The 20,229-nt window shown below is 34.0% G+C and overlaps 1 protein-coding gene and 1 long non-coding RNA gene across 7 annotated transcripts in view; one reads left to right on the plus strand and one right to left on the minus strand.

Annotated features, from left to right (window-relative positions):
- XPO4 (exportin 4) overlaps positions 1-20,229 on the plus strand; it is a 121,986-nt gene that overhangs the window by 76,503 nt on the left and 25,254 nt on the right. For all 6 annotated transcript variants that reach the window (XM_077868433.1, XM_077868428.1, XM_077868430.1 and 3 more), the window contains 5 exons: positions 143-317; positions 16,544-16,720; positions 17,332-17,474; positions 17,983-18,128; positions 18,925-19,102. In XM_077868433.1, the coding sequence (XP_077724559.1) occupies positions 143-317; positions 16,544-16,720; positions 17,332-17,474; positions 17,983-18,128; positions 18,925-19,102 (819 nt within the window). The remainder of the gene's footprint in view (positions 1-142; positions 318-16,543; positions 16,721-17,331; positions 17,475-17,982; positions 18,129-18,924; positions 19,103-20,229) is intronic.
- Positions 11,627-20,229, minus strand: part of LOC144295853 (uncharacterized) — a 68,966-nt gene continuing 60,363 nt past the window's right edge. Inside the window, exon 4 of the long non-coding RNA XR_013362957.1 lies at positions 11,627-11,893. This is a non-coding gene — a long non-coding RNA (uncharacterized LOC144295853). The remainder of the gene's footprint in view (positions 11,894-20,229) is intronic.

Below are 20,229 nucleotides of genomic sequence, written 5' to 3' on the forward strand. Positions count from 1 at the left end.
TAGTTATGTGGGTAATTTGAAATTAATACACAAAGATGTGGCCTTTAAAAACGAGTAGGTGATAATATTTGCATGTTTAGCAATGAGTTCTTGGGACTTTTCTTCTACCACCACTTAATAATACTCATTACTTGATTTGTAGAATTGAAATAGAAGATTCTGAAGCTGTGGGAATCTCCAGCATTATCAGCAACCTGATAACTGTGTTCCCTCGAAATGTTTTAACTGCCATTCCAAATGAACTTTTCTCGTCCTTTGTTAACTGCCTCACACACCTCACTTGTTCTTTTGGGCGAAGTGCTGCATTGGAAGAAGTGGTGAGTGCCTATTCTAAGATAAATTGTATCTCTTTTTTACAAGGAAATTTGCTATGCCTCTACAGCATTTCTCATGACAAGTAATTAAGCAAGTGCTAGGTATTGTTAAAATTGCATTTTTGTTTACATGTGCCAATTATTTGTAATCTGTGTTTAGAAACAGTACTTTTAAAATTTTGTGGATTAAAATCACTTTAATAGATTAAATTTATTAATGTCAAGATTTTAATTTTGAGATAATTCATTATCTGGATGTAGGAAATGGAATGAAGTGTTTATACTAAAAATTATGTTGAAAGTCCATTTTAACAATGAAAAATTTAAGTTTAAAAACTAACATTGTGGTATGGTTGCAGTTTTTTTTTTCTTTTAAAGATCTAAAAATTTTGGGCTACCTGGAAATTATATAAATATAATTTGGTTCAAATTATTGTAATCATGCCATTTTTTTGATGCCTATGGCTTAATAGTATATCTTGGTAGAATTTCATTTTCTTTAAATTAAAATCAGTAACAGTACTAAATATTTTTTTTGTATACGTTTTCAAATGTATATTTTCCAAATATAAAATTTAATTTAAGAAACATGTACTAAAACTCCTTGACAACACAGCTGTGTTTGTAACAGTTACTGGGTGAATAACTGCATTATTCATGGGAAATAATTGATTTTTTCCTCTGTAGTGGTTCTTAAATTGTTGAAACTACTTTTTCTTTTTATGAATCAGAATGTGTTTTTTTTCCAAAGATCATAAGTAAAAAGAATATTTGTAGATATCTGTTAGAATTTCACGTTAAGTCCTGAGTTTCATCTGGCAATGTCTCTCTGAGTTTTCATATCCCTTTAGGGGTGTTCAGAAAATAGAGAACTCAAGAATGATTTATATAGTTGGATACTTTAGTGGTTTGGTGAGGAAAGGAACCAGATCAGGCAGATATTTGTGTTTTAGAAAAAAATGTAGGTAGTGAAGAATAGAAGTTTAAAGGCATCATATGTGAGATTTGAATTTCTCGGGGAGAAAAATTATGTTCTAAGCATGGAAATACGGAGAAATTTTAAATATTTAAGCTTTATTCAAACCCCTTGCAGATTATCACAAATTCTGAATCAGTCAGGTTTCATTTAACATGGTTTCATTGTGCTTCCCCCCTCCTCCCTGCTCCGCCTTGGTTTTGTTTGTTCTCTCTTCTAAACCAGGTGGATTAAACAGTATGTTGATCACATATTTAGAAACACAGCTATTTTTGAGTTTCTGTTTGTGATTAAGGAAGTTCCTAAACATTTTATAGAAGAATTACTGGAAGATAAATAACATTCTTGGTTTGCAGATTTTAAGTTTAGAATTCATTTATTTTGGCCAGGAGACTGATAACTTAGAAAACAGATTTTCTGTCAAGTTTGGTAGAAAAATTTTAGAATACAGAAAGCTTAGATACACTTGCAGAATTGATGTATATTGTGCTTGTTTCACAAGAAGGTGTGCGATAGTTAAGATATACCTAATAGATTTCATTTAAGAAAAGTGTTATTTCTTTTCATTTGTTTTAATTAATTTCTTTTAATGTTTATGACATTTAAAAATGGTTTTAGAAATAATTGGTTACCTACCTCTGAAACTAATAATGCACTATATGTTAATTAAATAAATAAATAAAAATAATTGCCTACCTATTAAAAAAGGCAAAGCTTTATCTAAAGCTTTGTATTACTCAGAGTAGCCAGACAGCTGAGGTTTACTGAAGTTGAGGGCTAAAAGGGAGGCCCCACAGGGTGAGTTGCCAGAAGACTAAACAAATCCTCCTAAATGTCATCTCAACCTCTTGTGATTTTCGTTATATTTTGTGTATGCTGGGAAGGGGATCCTGGGAAATGTGCGGCTGATATCAAAGTACATGAACAAATCTAGAGAAACCAGAGTGGAAGTGCTGGGACATAGGTCACATCATCTTTTGTTTCCTTGGGCACCCAGTGATTATAGTACTGGTACATAATACATAGTTGTCGATCTCCGATGTAAAAGTATATTTAAAAAAAGAATCTTTTAAGTAAAAAAATAGGAAAATTGAGACATGTCTTTTAAAAAACTGCTTTGAGAGTCAGCGTGATACAAAAAAATCATGAATTTTGGAAGGAGACAGTACTGTCATGAGCCAAGTAATTATAAATTACAGAACCTTGGACAAATTGCTTAACCTTTTTTGAACATGTTGATATAGATAGGATAATTTCTTCTAATGTTTTGGGGGGATGATTAGCTATATGGAAGTGCCTGTACAGTATGCACAATAAAATGTGGAATAATGTAAAAAATGAATCTGTATAATAATAACACTTATTGAGAGCCTGTGTTTTATACACTGTCTTACCAAGGTAAGACAAGTTCTTGAGTTATGTGTAAACCAATAGTTTTAATACTACTTTTCTTTACAATTTTAATTTTGTGAAATGTTTTGTTTTTTCCTAATAGCGAAGGAGAATTTTTTCCCATTAGGAAGATAAACTCAGCATATACACTTTTGTGTTATTGTGAAAGTATTTTTTCAAAACTATACTTATTTAGGAATACATATAGATTGTCTCCTTTTTTAGATATTTATGTCTCTGATGAGATTATATGGCTGTGCTAAGAAAAAAAAATCTATACAGGAAGAGAAATTTGTGATACTAATGTGCATTTAGTGAGGTGTACCTTTGCTTGGTGGCTTTAGTCTGTGTGAAGACAGTTATTTATGACTGTTCTTCATCGTGCAGGGAACTGAAAGTCTGTGCTCAAAAAGAGCAATTCCAGTCTTCAGCCAAGTTGTTCTGTTGGCTCTTAAAATTTTCTGGTATTGCTTGAGGCTTCCTGAAGCCAAGAATTTTTTTCATTGCACCTTAGAAATCAGATTATTGTCTATTACTGGAATGAAGAGGTGAGAATGACTAGAGAGATGGAAACATTGCCTTAAAAATTAAAATTCTAAAAAAATAATAGTTCATGTTATATCGTTTTATAAGATGTTTATAATACTAGTACATCCATTGTAATCAATTCAGTGAAATTTAAAGAGAATATGACCTGAACTCTGTACTCTAGATTGTTTCTCAGTTTCTTTGGTCAGTAGAAAATTTTAAGTTCAGCCCCCAGGTTCGTCAGACAGGAGACACATAATTTGTTCAGTTAATTGAGCAGAGCAGCCAAGGACAATGCTTAAACCTTGAAGTGTATGTAAAGTGTATGTGTGTTTGGGTGTGCATATGTATTTCCGGGTGGGTATGTAAAGGATATGGTGGTAGGTAAACTTTGTAAAGAAAAAACTTTCATTGTAGTACATCTGTAGCTTAATCTCAAGACTTGCAGGACAAAATTGTAAAGAGGAAGGTATTTGATAAAGTTGTTAGGGAGTCCATTATAAAATGTAATGTGATAAAGTAACTTTGCAGTTTGTTCAGTGAGTACATGTGAAGTTCATCATTCTTCATTCAAAATCTAGTTTATCTGACTCAGTGGACAATTACTTTGTGGGGAGGAGTTATAGTGAAAAGGAATGCATTGAAGCCAAGTTATAAACTGAAATTTAGAAGTGGGAAGCATAAATTTGGACTGTTTCAGTGATAAGAGAGAAAGCTTTTAACTCCCTTTCTGGCATGGTGATGTGTGTAGTGTGTGTAGTCGGCCTTGCCCCTTAACTCACAAGAGGAAGCGACTGTTTGAAGAAGCCATGTCAACCTCCCCCACCCAGTGGTTTTGATGGCCAGGGAAGAATAAATTGGTGATATTGTAGAGAGCAAGACAGCTGTCCAGTCCGATTATGTGCATTCATTTCATCTGCTTGAAAGAGTTAAAAAAGAATTAGAATGAGGTGCATGAATATTTTTTAAACTTTGCACATTTAAAGTATACATATTCTTTTAAATACTAACAGTAAATTTACCTCTATTATTTAGAAGAAAATTGGCTACAGTTATACCTTAAGTAAAGATTCTTATTAAAAGAAGTCTTTAAAAAAGAATTTCATTGTTTAATCCTGGTGGGATGGTAAAATTATGAGTGCAGTGTTTCCTGACTTGTATGAGTCACCTCGGGTTTTCTCAATTTGCTGTGCTAATCCTAGCACAGAACCAGTGTTTATATTTACAAAATTCTTTCACTTGAGTATAGTTGGTTGAGAATAAACCTTACTTATTATCATAACTGTTGTTCCATATAGTATTTTTGTATTATTTTAAACAGTAATATTAGCATTAGAAGCATAACTAGATCTAATGTGCCAGGGGTTCAAAAACAAACACTAGAGTGAGGCAGAAAAAAGGGATTGCCCTCCTACGCCTTATAAGCCAGGCAAGTCCCTGAGATGTCAACCCACAAGGATTACTGCTGGATTAATTCAATTCTGTAAATATTTATTGACACCTGCCATGTGCCAGGCATGGTACTTGATGTATATATATTACTTAGGATTAAGAATTTGGAAATTCATATGCATTCCTAAAAGGAAGAAAGTATATTGATCAAAGAGTTTATAATGTTTAAAAACTTTCTGAAAATTGCAGCTTCGACTCTTGGTGTTTTTATGGGGGCAGATTTTTTTTTTTTTTTTTTAAGTGATCTATCTATAGGATTCTTCTAACAGCTGCAATACTTGTCCACTAAATCAATTTCTCTTGGGGGATTTTAGAAGCCAGGAATACTGTCAGCTCATAGGTATTCTGAAGTTTAGTTCTGTGCCTTTAGGATGGGCTAGAAAAAAAAAAAATAAGAGAATAAATAATTCCTTTGGCATTTAACATTCAAAGACTTCTAAATTTTTAGAGTTCATGAAGTTTTATTTGTGACATTTCTGTGATTTTATCCATATTGTCATCATATTTGCCTTAAATAATGCTATTCCAGGAAAATAATCTAAATTCCTCCAGCAGATGAATAACAGCATAAACTAATAGTTTTTTCAGTCTTTAATCTTTCATATGTCATTTCTCAGTAATGTTTTATATTGTGCCCTACTTATATTATTTGATCTGTCATTGGACTTCAGGATTGTGCCAGTGCCTGTAAATTTTAAACTTACTGTGAAATATTTCACTGATATAAAGTAAGCAACTTCTTATTTCTTATGTACATAAAAGTCATAAAAAATAATAAAATAACAACTGTATACCAGCCTCCAGATTAAGAAATAGTGTATTGATAGAACCTTTTTTCACCTTTACATTTACCTGTAGTCCCCGCCCCCCCCCCTTTTTTAATCTCAGGCACATTTTTGTCTCATCAGTTATTTCTGCCAAATGATTTTATTCTTCATTGAAAAAAAAAAGGCTGGTGAACTCCTAGTCAGTGTTCTTGGCACTTTTTCCCCAGCCTCTACAATCTCTGATTGTTAATTTGTTTTCACTCCCAAGTCCTTGTAAAGAGTAATACAGTAGCAGCAGCCTCAGGCTGGAAATATGGTACACAAACCAGGTTAAGGAACTTTTTAAAGATTATTCCTTAGAAATAAAATTATCTGTGTGAGAATGAATTATCTATATCCATCTTATTGCATTTTTTTAAAGTTTTTTTTTTTTTAACTTATTTGAGAGAGAGAGCAGGGGCAGAGGCAGAGGGAGAAGCAGACTCAACTCATATAGTTTGTGTTTACATGTAAAGAGAATACTGATGATCAAAGAATGAGCTTTTCAATTTCATGGAGACTATTTGGAGTTCTCATGTTGGTTATTTGCTGTTTGCAGAGAAAAGATCTATTGTAGTGGGATGGATCATACCAAATATCTGATAGTAACTGTAGTCCTGTTGTAGTTAGGGAAGAGATTTGGAGTTTTTTACAGCATAACAATCAAATTTAGAACTGATCTAGCATGAGATGTATTTTCAATACAAGAGATCTCTTATGTACTTTTACAGTATCATATTAGTATACTCACGTATACTTTATTTTTTAGAACAATTTTAGATTTATAGCAAAGTTGAATGAAAACTCAAAGTTCTCTTATCCCATCCTTTTCCCTGCCTCTACAAATGCAGACAGCCTCTCCTACTATCAACATTCCCCACCAGTATGGTAAACATTTGTTGTAGTTGATGATCCAGGACTGACACATCCTTATTCTCCAGAGTCTATAGTTTACATTAGAGTTCACTCTTGGTATTATGTGTTCTGTGGATTTTGACTAATGTGTCATGACGTGTGTTCACCACTATGTTATCATACAGAACAGTCCTTTGTACTCCACTTCCTTCCCCTTACCCCTGGTAACCACTAATCTTTTCACCAACTCCATAGTTTTACCTTTTCCAGAATGTCATATAGTTGGATCAAATGATAACGTTAGATTTTAATTTCTGAAATTCAGTGCAGTGTTCAGAAAGGGGAACAGTTTCTCACACACACACACACACACACACACATATATATATATATATATTTTTTTTTTTTTTTTTAAAGCTGCATTTGACAGCATCTTCATAAATAAAATTAACTGGGGCAGCCTGGGTGGCTCAGCGGTTTAGCGCCGCCTTTGGCCCAGGGCGTGGTCCCAGGGTCCTGGGATTGAGTTCCGCATCGGGCTTCCCTGCGTAGAGCCTGCTTCTTCCTCTGCCTGTGTCTCTGCCTCTCTCTCTGTGTGTCTCTCATGAATAAATAAATGAAATCTTAAAAAAATAAAAATAAATAAAATTAATCACTATTTTTTTTATATTCATGTAGATACGAGACATAAAAACAGGTATTTTTCTATTGCTGAAGGGCTCCAGATTCACTGCTGTATACACTTCTAAATTAATTATGAGCGTTGAAATGTAAGTGCTGTTATCATAGTTTACCTTTTCCACTCTCCATTCCCAAATGGAGTAAAGTGGGGTCAAGTAGTCGCATAAGCTCTAAGCCCCTTTCCAAAGCCTTTCTGGCAGCAGGCCTGACAATACTTAGGGCATGAGCACATAGTGTCTAGCTTGGACTCCTTCGTCATCTCTGTGCACGTGCTCTGGCTTGGCTGCTGGGTGTTGGCCAGTGTGGCCATGGAGCAGGGCCAAGGTATTATGAAAAAGCACTTGGTTAGGTTTCAGTTCTCCGTGATGAGACTGAAAGATTTAGTTGCCAATTGTCATCAACCAAATTTCTCACACTTTGCCTGATGAGTTACTTATATTGGTATCCAGAAGGAACCAGAAGACTCTTTAGAAGTTTTTAGTTCTTATTTTAAATCGCCATCCAATGAATAGGGCTCTTATAGTCTGTGATTTTTCTGCCTTGTCTAGTATCAGAGCTTTATAGGAGGGATTATTGCTCTTTTAATAATAAAAAAGCTTATAAGGCTTTTACATTTTGCTTGTACTTTTCTATATTTGAAAAATTAAACTGTGATAACATTCATTATGTATGTACTAAAGAACAACAAAGATGGTTTTTAAAAAATGTCCTGCTGCTTCCTTTTGAGATACTGAAGGTCAGAGGATGCTATTCCATAAGTTCCTCTTAAGATATGTTACCAGTCTGTTTATTTTGGCAAGATAAACTGTTAAGACTTAACAAATGATGTCTGCAAAACACGTGCCTTGTTAAGTATATAAACAGGCCACAGATGTTTCTTTGGGAAGAAACTATTTTATTCATCTCTGTATTCCAGTGCTTTGCTCTTCGCATTCATTATATTTTTGCCATCAAAGGAATAAAACGACCCTTTTTTCCTGCCGCTAATAACACATTGAGCACTGTGCATGGCCATTTTAGCACTGTTTGTTCATTTTATAGATCTTTTCCTTAGTCCTCAAAACCACTGTCAATGATTTTATGATGTCATATTTGATACAAAAAAAAATAATGTTGTTCTAAAACATAATCAAATCACCATGGGTGAACCCATGACCCAACTCAAGAACATCACCAGTACTGCAGTAGTGCAGTAGAGCTTTTCCCCTCTTCACCTCTGCAAGAGAAGTGACCACTGTTCTGAATGTTGTTTATTCGCTTTAAAATTTTTGATCATTCCGAGTATGTTAAATGCTTGCGTTCCACTTAGGCCATAATCTCAGGGTCCTGGGATCAAGCCCCATGTTGGACTTTCTGCTCAGTTGGGAAGCCTGCTTCTCCTTCACCCTCTGCCTGCAGCTCCCCCTGCTTGTGCTATCTCTCTCTCTCTCAAATAAATAATCTTAAAATTTTTTTCATCATTTCTATGTGTAAGATATATCACTGTGTGGGTGTTATACCACAATTTTCCTCCATTCTGCTCTAAACGAACTTTTGAGGTTCTTTTTTTGCCATTACAAACAGCATTATAGTAAGCATTCTTCTGTGTATTTCCTCGCATACATTTGTGAGAGCTTTTGTAAGGTCTAAACCTAGAAATAGAATTTTGGGGTAATAATATATGTAAATGTTCAGTTTTACATGATAGTTTCAAATTGTTTCCTGAACTCCTGGGACCAGTTACATGTTCAGTAGTGATGTGTGTAAATTCTCATTTATCATGTCTTCACCATCACAGTTTTGTCAAGCTCGTAAGTACACAATATATTCTTAATTTATATAATTGTGCTAGTAATGTTGAGCATTTTTTCATATATATAATATGATTGTTGTGGTTATTCCTATGAAATGCTTGTTCAATCCATCGCCCATTTCCCTATCAGCTTGTCTTTTTCGTACTGCTTTGTTGAAAATCTTTATATATTCTGTACACTAATTTTTTTTGTCTAGTTACTTGTTGCAGATCTATCTTCCCAGTTTTGTGGCTCTTCTTTTAACTTTATGGTATCTTTTTTCTTACTATTAATTTGGAATAATTTTAGACTTACAGAAAAGGTGCAAAGACAATGCCTTTTTCCATGTTATATAACAATGGTACATTTGTCAAAACTAAGAAATTAACATTGGATGTGTTATTATTAACTAAACTTACATGCTTTATTTGGATTTCACCAATTTCCCACTGGGCATTTTTCTATTTAGGATACAGTCCTGAACACCATATTGTATTTAGACTTTATGATGTCTTTTGATGACATGTTTTTCATCTTTGTGTAGTTGAACTTAATGTTATTCATTTTATGATTGGCATAATTAGGGGCATTGGCTGGTTCAGTCAGTAGAGATGCAGCTCTTGATCTTGGAGTTGTGAGTTTGAGCCTTATGTTGGGTGTAGAGATTACTTTAAAAAAATTATTTGCATTATTAGTTCTTTGTTTCAGACAACTACTCTTCCTGTGTATTCTTCTAAATGTTTTAAAAATTTGCCTTTCATGACTTGATATATTCCCAGAAGTAGAATTGCTGGATTAAATGGTAATTCTGTTAATTTTTTGAGGGCCCTCCACACTGTTTTCCATAGTGGATGCAGCAATTCACAATCCCACCAACAATGTATAAGGGTTCCCTTTTCTCCTAATCCATGTCATTATTTATTATCTCTTGTCCTTTTGATGGTGACCATTCTCACATGTGTAAAGTGATATCTTGTTGTGATTTTGATTTGCATTTCCCGAATGATTAGTGATGTTGAGCATCTTTTCATGTACCTGTTGGCCATTCTTATATCTTCTTTGGAAAAGTGTCTATTCAGGTTCTTTGTTCATTTTTAAATTAATTATTTGTGGGTTTTTTGCTGTGGGGATATAAATTCTTTATATTTTTTGGATATTAACCCCAAATCAGATTTATGGTTTCTATTCCCATTCCACTTTTCACTTTGTTTCTGGTTTCTTTTGGTATCAACAACATTTATTGAATAGCCCTTCATTTCTCAATGACTTATAGGACTATCACTGTCATATATCTAGTTTTCACATAAAAGTGGATGTTTCCTGAGCTCTCTAATCACTTCCATTGATCAGTTGTCTATTTCTGCACTTACATTTTGCTTTGTTTTAAGGGGATGTCTAAATATTTGATAGAACATGCTCCCACCCACACCCCCACTCCCTACCAGTTCTTCCGAAGAGCCTTAGGTATAATTGGCTTTTTATTCTAACATGTCAGTTTGTTAAGTTGGGTTCTGGATTATGGGGAATCTTTAGTGAAAATGAGTATCTCCCAATATTAACTCTGTCCATAAATGTGGTATTTCTGTATACTGATTTAAGTCTAATTCATTGTCTTTACATAAAGAAATACATTTTTTTAGTACCCCCTATTTTGTTGCTATTGTAAATAGTATCTTTTTTTAAATCTCATTTTTCAGATTGCTGCTGGAATAGAGAATGCAGTTGGTGTTTGTATATTGATCTGATATTTACTAACCTTTCTAAATTCTTATTGGTTCTAATAATTTTTCTTTAGAGTCTTATATCATCTGTTAATAATGATAATTTTGCTTTTCAGACTTCTCAATTTGTATTTCTTTCTCTTATAATACATTTCTTTTTCTTATTGTACAGTGTGGAATATAAGTGGTAACAGAAGACATCTTTTCTGATTCATCATTAGGAATAATGTTTGCTCTTAAGTTTTTGAGCTATTCTTTAATTGGAATTGCTAATAGGTTTTTGTAAAACATGAATGAGTATTGGATATTATTAAATGCATTTCTGCTTAATCTGTTAATGAACTGAATTGTTTTTATGGATATTTCTCATGGTAAAATTACCCTTGCATTTCTGAGTTGAACCCACCTGGATGATCACGTATTATGCCCTTTTATGAATGACTGGATTTGTTTGTTGTCAGAATTATAACAGCTCCACAGATTACTCTGTAATGGATTTGTTTTTCTCTTCTCTAGATCAGTTTGTATAAGATTAGCTATTTTGTTTTGTTTTGTTTTGTTTTTGCTAGTTCACTAGATTTCACCTGTAAATCTGCTAAGCCTGGTATTTTCTTTTGGAGAAAAATTTAAACTAACAAAAATTTTAAATGGTTATTTGTGAGAGTATTCAGGTTTTCTTTTTCCTTTTATTCTTTTCCTTTTATTCTTGATCCAAATACCAAGTTACAGTTTTTCTAGGAGTATGTCCATTTTTTTGTAAGTTAAGTTTTTTACTTCCACTTTTTTCTTCACATTTATAATTTTAATTTTGTTACTAGTATCATTTCAGAATACAATTTTAATGTAAAAATGAAATATAGTAATTGGTAAAGATAATTCAAACAGTACATAAAAATTAAAATTCTTAAAAGATCCCATTACTTATCACTTTCTTGGTATCTCTTTACTCACATAGGGTTATAAATACCTTTCCCCCTAATTATGGACATTTAATACTCAATAACTGTTTAAAAATTTTTTTTGACTAATGACCTTCTGAAACTTAACTATTAATGTTTTAATGTGTTTTTTTTTTTTCCCAAATTTTAAGGCATACCAATTAGGCTTAAATAAAAACAAAAATCATTACTTTATGTTATTATGAGCATTTTTTCATTTTATTAATTAGTGTTAGAAATCATGATTAGGGAAATGGTTTATAAATTTGTTGACATGGGTTTAAGCAGTGCTGCAGCAAACATTCTTACATATAAATCACCATCTGCCTTGCAGTTAAGTAGACGTTCTTAAGTCAGTTTCATGTTCAGTTAACTCTTCAAATACTGTCTTGTTCTACATTAGGCCATTCGTCACAGCTGCTCTTCCATTAAGCAGGTCTTAGAAGGATGGCTATGTTCTGAAAGGAAAGAGGAGAGGTGATAAGCATAGCAGTGAAACTATATTAGAGATTATTTTTTCATAATGTTTGTTTCATAGAAGATTTCTGGTGGCATTTAAAATGAAATATTCCTTTAAAACTTTCAAGAGACAATCAGAAATAAGAGTAGAAAGTCAAGATTAGAGAAAAAGAGCAATTGTGATATGCAGACTAGAAGGTTACTTGTATGTAATAATAAATTTGACTTTTTCGATTTGAATTTGAAAGACTTGGAATGTGATGGGAGATAAGGTTCCTTAAGAGGATCTCATACAAAAAGAGGAAGCCACCTGCTCCTCAGAATATTCTAATATTAAGTAAAAATAAAGGTAGGAAAAAAAATCTCTCCAAAACTTTATATAGAAGGCAGTGCATGAAGTGGAATCATCACTCCCGTGATAATAGATAATGCCTGAACAGATTTTACTTGGCTATTTTTTTTTTTTAAATAACATTCTTTATGTTTCATTGGATCCTGTTTGGAATTCAGAATTTTTCATTTTCTGCCCATAGTAACAAAGAGGAGGAAATTGCCAGAAAAAGAAAATTTATAGTGCTAAAACAAATTAGAAAATGAATGTGAAAAGATAGCTTGCTAAGCTCTAATAATGATGACAAAGTAGATAGTGTAAGTGAAATCAAAGATTGAGTTTTAGTTGATGTCCTAGTTAAATTTTTTCAAATTTATCAGCTCATGAGCAAACAAATGTCTTTCCAAGAACAACAGGAAAATATAGGGCATTCCCATCCAGTTAGTCATTCCAAGGAAAAACCTCACCAAATATTTTGTGATAGGAGTTTACACTGTCATATATTGTTGACAGTATTCTTTCATCTTTTTTAATGTTTGTGCCACAGAGGTTACTTAATATAGTTTATAATGTTAGTGCTGAAAGCAGTATGTACAAAGGTGGTTGGAAGGAAATAAATGATGTAGAAATGAAAAAAAATGGTTGAATTGATTATTTTCATAGGTATTTATAATCAAAATGAATATGTTCAAGAATATGGATGGCTGTCCTTCAAAAAATTATGAGCTATGAAAGTTTTCAAAGGTGTAATGCATTTTGATGATACTTGAGCAAGAAGAACCAGTAAGCTAGGATCTTTTAGAGATTTTACAAGTATAGTCAATCCTCATACACAAGATCCTTGTTTGCAAATTCTCCCCCTTGCTAAAGCTCTATTTGATAATTCATGGATGTTTGCATGCAATGAAAAATAGGAATTGCCTGACATGCTTTTTCCCAGCTGAGGTCAAACAAGGCAAATGCTCTGCCTTCCTGTCTTAGCCTAATACTGTAAACAAATTTTCATGTTCTCTCGTGCTGCATTTTTTGCATTTTTGTGTGAAATGAGGCATTCCAAATTTTTGTCAAAACATGTTGAAGTTCTTCCTGAGCATTGACTGCCTGGACAATATCAGTATTTGAGATGGCCTCTGAGTGCTCTGCTGAAGGGCTCTCTAGTGTTCTGTGTGCGAGAAGGCTGTGTTGTGCCTTATGGAGCTATGAATTAGATAAGCTTCATTCAGGCATGAATTAATAGTGTCATTGGCCACTAGTTCATTATTAGTAAATGAACAATGTATATTAAGATGTCTGTAAATGGAAAGACACATAAAACTAAGTTGTGCATAAAACAAGGTTGTGCATTGATCTGTTCATCTCTATTTGGTAGAAAATGTAGGGACTAGAGAAGAAACCTAACCTATTTCTAACTCAGTGTTTGTGGCAACTTTATAGACTATAAATACTACAAATAACAAGCATCAACTATTCACAAGATAAGTAAGTTCCAGTTGGTTATATTCAAAGAATTGCTAATTTTTTAAAATATACTTTAAAAAAAAAGATTTTATTTATTTGACAGAGAGCACAAGCAGGGGGAGTGAGAGGCAGAGGGAGAGGGAGAAGCAGGATCCCCACAGAGCTGGGAGCCCAGGGTGGGACTTGATCCCAGAACCCTGGGATCGTGACCTGAGCCTCAGGCAGACACTTAACCAATTGAGCCACTCAGATGCCCAGTAAATATACTTTTAAGGCCAGGTAAATATAGAGTAAAAAGTTTGCTCTGTTTTAAATCCTTATTAAATGATTCAGTGACATTCTTTTCATTTTCCTTTCATACGTAAATTTTTCACAAAATGACTTAAAATTTTTATATTTCTTAAAAGATCCATTTTAGGGGTACCTGGGTGAGTCAGTTGGTTAAGTGTCTGCCTTTGGCTTGAGTCACGATCCCAGAGTCCTGGGATGGAGCCCTGCGTTGGGCTCCCTGCTCCACAAAGAGGCTGCTTCTCCCTCTCTCTCTGCCTGCCGCTCCCCGTCTGTGCATGCGTTCTCTCTCTCTCTTTCAAATAAATAAAATCCTAAATATAAATAAAAGGTCCATTTTAGGGGTGCCTGGGTGGCATAGTTAAAGCATCTGTCTCTTAGTTTCAGCTCAGATCTGATATCAGGGTCATGAGATTAAGCCCCACTTTGGGCTCTGCGCTTGGTGCAGAGTCAGCTTGAGTTTCTCTCTCCCTCTGCTTTTACCTCCCCCCTCATGCTTGCTCACATGTGTGCATGTGCACACATACTCTCTCTCTCTCAGATAAATCATTTTGAAAAATAAAAGATTTCATTTTACCCAGAAAATGACAGGCTTTTTTTTTTTTTTTTTTTTTTTTAAATATACTGTGGGGGGCAGCCCAAGGATGGCTCAGCGGTTTAGCACCACCTTCAGCCCAGGACTTGATCCTGGAAATCCGGGATCAAGTCCCATATCAGACTCCCTGCATGGAGCCTGCTTCTCCCTCTGCCTGTGTCTCTGCCTGCCTCTCTCTCTCTCTGTCTCTCATAAATAAATAAATAAAATCTTAAAAAAAAATTTACTGTGGGGCAGCGCCCGTGGCTCAGCAGTTTAGCGCTGCCTTCAGCCCAGGGTGTAATCCTGAGACCAGGATCGAGTCCCATGTCAGGCTCCCTGCATGGAGCCTGCTTCTCCCTCTGCCTGTGTCTCTGCCTCTCTCTCTCTCTCTCTCTCTCTCTCTCTCTCTCTGTGCCTCTTATGAATAAATAAATAAAATCTTTAAAAAATATATACTGTGGGTTAATAAAAGCTGAAGGCATAAAAAAACACAATTGATTGGTTGCAGTTCACCTAGGTGCTTATATGACCTGAGGGTGCAGGGTAATCTGGAATACATGAAATAGATCCTCTGTTACTTTTCTTTTTTGAATCATTGACACATTGCTGGAATCACAGTTTGAGATGATTCTCTTTGATGAAGGTTCCAGAGTTCTTTATTTGTAGGGTGAGGGTCTGTTAGCTTTAGAAATCAGTAAAGCTAAGTTATAAATTAGACCAGTTGACCTTCAATATTCCTGGGTCCACTGCCTGGTAACAGAATATCAGAAATCATGGATCGTACCCAAACCTTTTTCAGAATAAACATAGTTCAGAACTAGTCTCTTATTTATAACAAACTTCATATGAGAGGTACTGTTGTTAAAAACTGACCCTAAAATGCTTATTTATCCCTTATGGTCTTCAGTATATTTTCTTTGGGTTTTTGCTCTTCCCCATTGGACTAACTTTGAAAACGTGAAAGAAGGATACATTATTTATGTTTCTGCACTAAGCAGTGGTGCTTGGCACTAAGTATCCTGAGTTTCATTGAATAGTCATCTAGTGAGTTTGTGGATGAAGAAATGGATACATAGATTAAATTATGTACCTTGATTAGTAATTTATGGCAAAATTGGGATGTGGATTCTTGATAGAGTGTGAGAAAATTCAGTGATATGTTAAATATTATGTTAAACACCTTGGGCTCCATAGAGGTATCCTTAACCATATAGACTATGTATAGACTCTTCCTTCTCAGTAGGACAGAGTACTTTACTTTGAAGTTATTTTAGGATACAACCTGTATGTGGTGTAAAAACAAAACGAAACCAAAAAACTGTCAGTATCCAAGCCTGCATAATTGTTAGTGCCCTTCCAGTCTATATTGTTTGCTGTCTGTTTGGCTTCCCCACCCTTGTGCTCACATACTTTGGTTTCTTTGAGTCCTCATGTTTCTGGGGTTCTTTCTGCCTCAGCATCCCCTCCAGGCTCCTTCTTGTGAAGGCCCTATCCTTTTCTTTTTTGTTCTAAAGTGTTAAGGAACATTTATGAGGTTCTCTCCACATATTCTTAAATCTGCTGATTAGGCCAGTCTGTTTTCATCATCCTTCGCTTTTTATAAAATTATTTAAAAGTGTATGATTACACATTTAGTATTTTTATTCTAACAATTCTCTTGATGACAGAAAAATTTTAGTATGATTTTATTTGAAAAGTACATGTTCCACAAAGTATTGAACAGCTAGTCTTCTAAAAAAGTAAACATTAATTCCTTTCTGCTCAAGAATTATATATATTAAATTAGACAGATTTTTGGAAGGTTTAACAAAAAGCCTATACATTTTTACTGCAGTGTTTGATTAATTTTAACATGAGCTCAATTAGCTCAATAATTGGGAACTTTTGCTAAAGGAAAAACTCAAAAGTATTTATATGTCTAACTCTGTAACTTATTATTATAATTCCTATCTTATTTCTTTGGTCATTTGTTTTATGAGTGTTCTTTTCTCTTAGCTTGATAAAGATGACATGGTATACATGGAAGCATATGACAAATTGCTAGAATCCTGGCTAACTTTGGTTCAAGACGACAAACATTTCCATAAAGGCTTTTTTACCCAACACGCAGTTCAAGTTTTCAATTCCTATATTCAGTGCCACCTCGCTGCTCCAGATGGCACAAGAAATTTGGTAAGTTTCAAGCTAGATTGTAAGTAAAAATGTATTTCATCATAGTTCCATCTATTTTATTGTTATACGTTGTATAATACTAGAAATTTAGGAGGAACTTCTTCAGAAGATTTGCTGAGATCACTAGATGGAGAGCAAAAGTAGCCCCATTTTCTAAATGAGTTCATGTTTTGTGGATGCTACTTGTAGTTACCCTGTTTCTCTTCAGTTTTCAGTACCCACCTGTGTCTTCCTAGTTGTCAAGTGATATGAATGACTTCTTGTATATAAAGGACCACGTATCTTAAAGAAGTCAGATCTTTTCAGTGACAGAAGTTAAATTCTCTGGTGTGGGAGGTGGGTTGTGAGTGCAATTTGCTGTGTTTATATATGTATACCATGGGGGTAATACCCTCCATTTCTTTCTTTTCTATGTCCCTCCACCCCTTTCTTTTGTAACAGCTAGTATTGTCAGCATAGTTAGATAGCAGGCCCTAGACCACTGGACTGGCTGTGTCCGTCTCTCCTTTTCATGTGATGTGCTGAAGTTATTTTATAATACAACAGAAATGCATGATTTACTGAACAAAGGAATGCGGTTCCTTACTCTTTATTTCTTTCATCAATAATAGACTGCCAATGGTGTGGCCTCTCGTGAGGAAGAAGAAATAAGTGAACTTCAAGAGGATGACCGAGACCAGTTTTCAGATCAACTAGCCAGTGTAGGAATGCTAGGAAGAATTGCTGCAGAACACTGTATACCTCTTCTGACAAGGTACACACAGTCCAAAGAAACCCCATGGAGCAAATATTCTCTATTCACAATTCCCTGGAGAGCACTTAAAGTGTTTAAAGACTTTAAACACCCCCACCCCGTATCCCAGCACACTGGAACAAATGGACAGAAACATACTCATGATTGCATTCCTTGGCTTGTACATTTGGAGCCCAGGCACTACAGCATAGATGGCAGAGAGATTGTGGAAAACATGGTATGAGAAATGATTTGACCCATATCAATAAAAACTTGGAATAACCAATTTTCAAATGCCTGTTGTAAACCTTGATTGTTTGTAAAGCAATGTTTTAATTCTATGTCATAAACAATAAATCACAATTCCTATACTGCTATGAGAACAGTTGTGTACTATAATAAATATTTTCATATATGTATTTTTGTGCTAACATTTTAATTTATGTTGTATAATAAATGGAAATTATGAGTTCTAGATCTTTGCTTATTGAACTTTATGAAGCTTTGGGTTTTTTCCCCCCTCTTTCAGTTTATTAGAAGAAAGAGTAACAAGGCTCCATGGTCAGTTACAGCGACATCAACAGCAATTACTTGCTTCACCTGGTTCAAGCACTATTGACAACAAAATGCTTGATGATCTGTATGAAGATATTCACTGGCTTATTTTAGTTACAGGTTGGTTGTTTGTTTCTTTTTAAAATGTAATTGCCACTGAACAGTTTAAACTTCATATGTTAGAAGAAGCTTCATATGTTAAAAATAAAAGTATATACCTAGTGTTGGATGAAATTTGAGTACAGCTGCTGTATATCACAGAGCTGTGGATGCATTTTTTTAAAATATTGGCTAGCGTGTATTTAATGCCAATTACATACCCAATGTCTTATGTGGACAGCCCACTGATTTAGTTCTGTTACCACATTTTTTATTATTATTATCCCTATAATGAAGAATCTGAGAGAGAGTTTTAATAAACTAGCCCGTAGTCACTCTGCTGTTAATTTTTGGAGTCAGAATGCAAATCTAGGCAGTCTGACTGTTAGGGTCTTCTTTTATAACCATATTATCAGTGTTTCTGTATTTTAAATAATAAATTAAAAAATCTTAATTTTTGAAAAAGCATTCCCAAATATTGACTTTTGATAGAGATAATAGTAGAATTCCTATTAAGTTTACAGAATATATTACTGAAAATTTCTAAAAGTAGTAGATTAAAAAGCCTACATGTCAGTATGAATTATAAAATTGGTGAATAAAACATTTATCCTTTGTCCTTTGTATTTGAGTTAATTATCTGAGAAATAGAAAGTTTCTTCTCATCAAACGTGAGATTATCATTAACATTTATAATTTACTTTTACATCAACTTAATATGATATATATAAGTCAGATAAAACTGAAAACATTTATAGTGTAATTTGATAAATATAGATTTGTTAAGTGTTCATTTTTAATTTTTTTTAAACTGAAGGCTACCTCTTAGCTGATGATACTCAGGGAGAGACTCCGCTAATACCTCCAGAAATAATGGAATATTCCATTAAGCATTCATCTGAAGTTGACATTAATACAACACTTCAAATTTTGGGATCTCCAGGAGAAAAGGCTTCTTCCATCCCAGGGTACAACAGAACAGATTCTGTGATTAGGTAATATGAACTCTATAGCTGTGCTCTTGTAATTTATACTGTTTTATAAATTCTGAGTTGATGGGTAGATGGCTCGAGTGTTAGGCACGTTGTAAATCTGATACATGAAAGAAAATAAAACTTGGAGAAGCCTTGAAATAAACAAGGATAGCGAGTACTCAGTATGTCTAAGTAATGCCACTCTGGTGGGAACTGACAGCTATATCCTGTACTGAGGAAAACAAATGTAAAATTATTCTGAATCTGAATACAGTGAGACTTTCAGGGCCGTTTGATCTAAAGTACTCCAAACATAGCACTTGTCCATCAGAAAGCAGTGCTGACGCAGTATAGGCACCCTAAATGAATGAAACAAAGTATATAAGATTCCTTGAACTCAGGTGAATATTAAGTATTTTTTGTTCATAAAGCTAAAATTACATTTCAATGGATTTCTTAAGGAAAACTATGATTCTGACCTTACAAAATAGAAATATTTGTCCTGAATATGTGAAACTTGAGGCACCTGTCAGGTGAAGTTAGAGGACAGTAGCGTATCTCAGATGAGAATTCACTTTAATCTTCATAGTAATGGTGGCAAAATTTTCATTAATTCTTAATGGTGAAATTAAAGAGGGATATCAAACCTTAGACCAAATATCCTCCTAAAAGTGGATTTGAAAATAGCACTTTACATTTCCAGTATCTTTAAATTTAGGTTTCAGGCAGAGATATCAGTAATGAAAAGCTTTTTTTTTTTTTTTTAAATTATGATGTATATGCTTTATTGTGGCAGTCTGGAACCGAGCCCACAGTAGTGGGCCGGTGCTTTACTTCTCATTATATTTTATCCATCAGATATTTAATTAAACTAATCTACAGTCGGTACACTATTTACCTTTTGTTTTTGCTTTTTTTTTTTTTTAATTTAAATTCAATTTGCCAACATGTAGTTAACACCCAGTGCCCTCCTCAGTCAGTTGCAAATCCGTAACTCAAGAAGGGTGCTATGCCCCCCTCCCATTTTTAATTTTAATGCAAAAATACATGGATATCATTTATACCCGTGCAGTAGAAAATAAGATTTAAAAAAAAATGAACTGTGAAGCTAATATAAAGAAAATGTTTGAGAATTTATTTTCTTTATT

Source organism: Canis aureus, chromosome 24 (genome assembly GCF_053574225.1).
Source record: "Canis aureus isolate CA01 chromosome 24, VMU_Caureus_v.1.0, whole genome shotgun sequence".
NCBI lineage: Eukaryota > Metazoa > Chordata > Mammalia > Carnivora > Canidae > Canis > Canis aureus.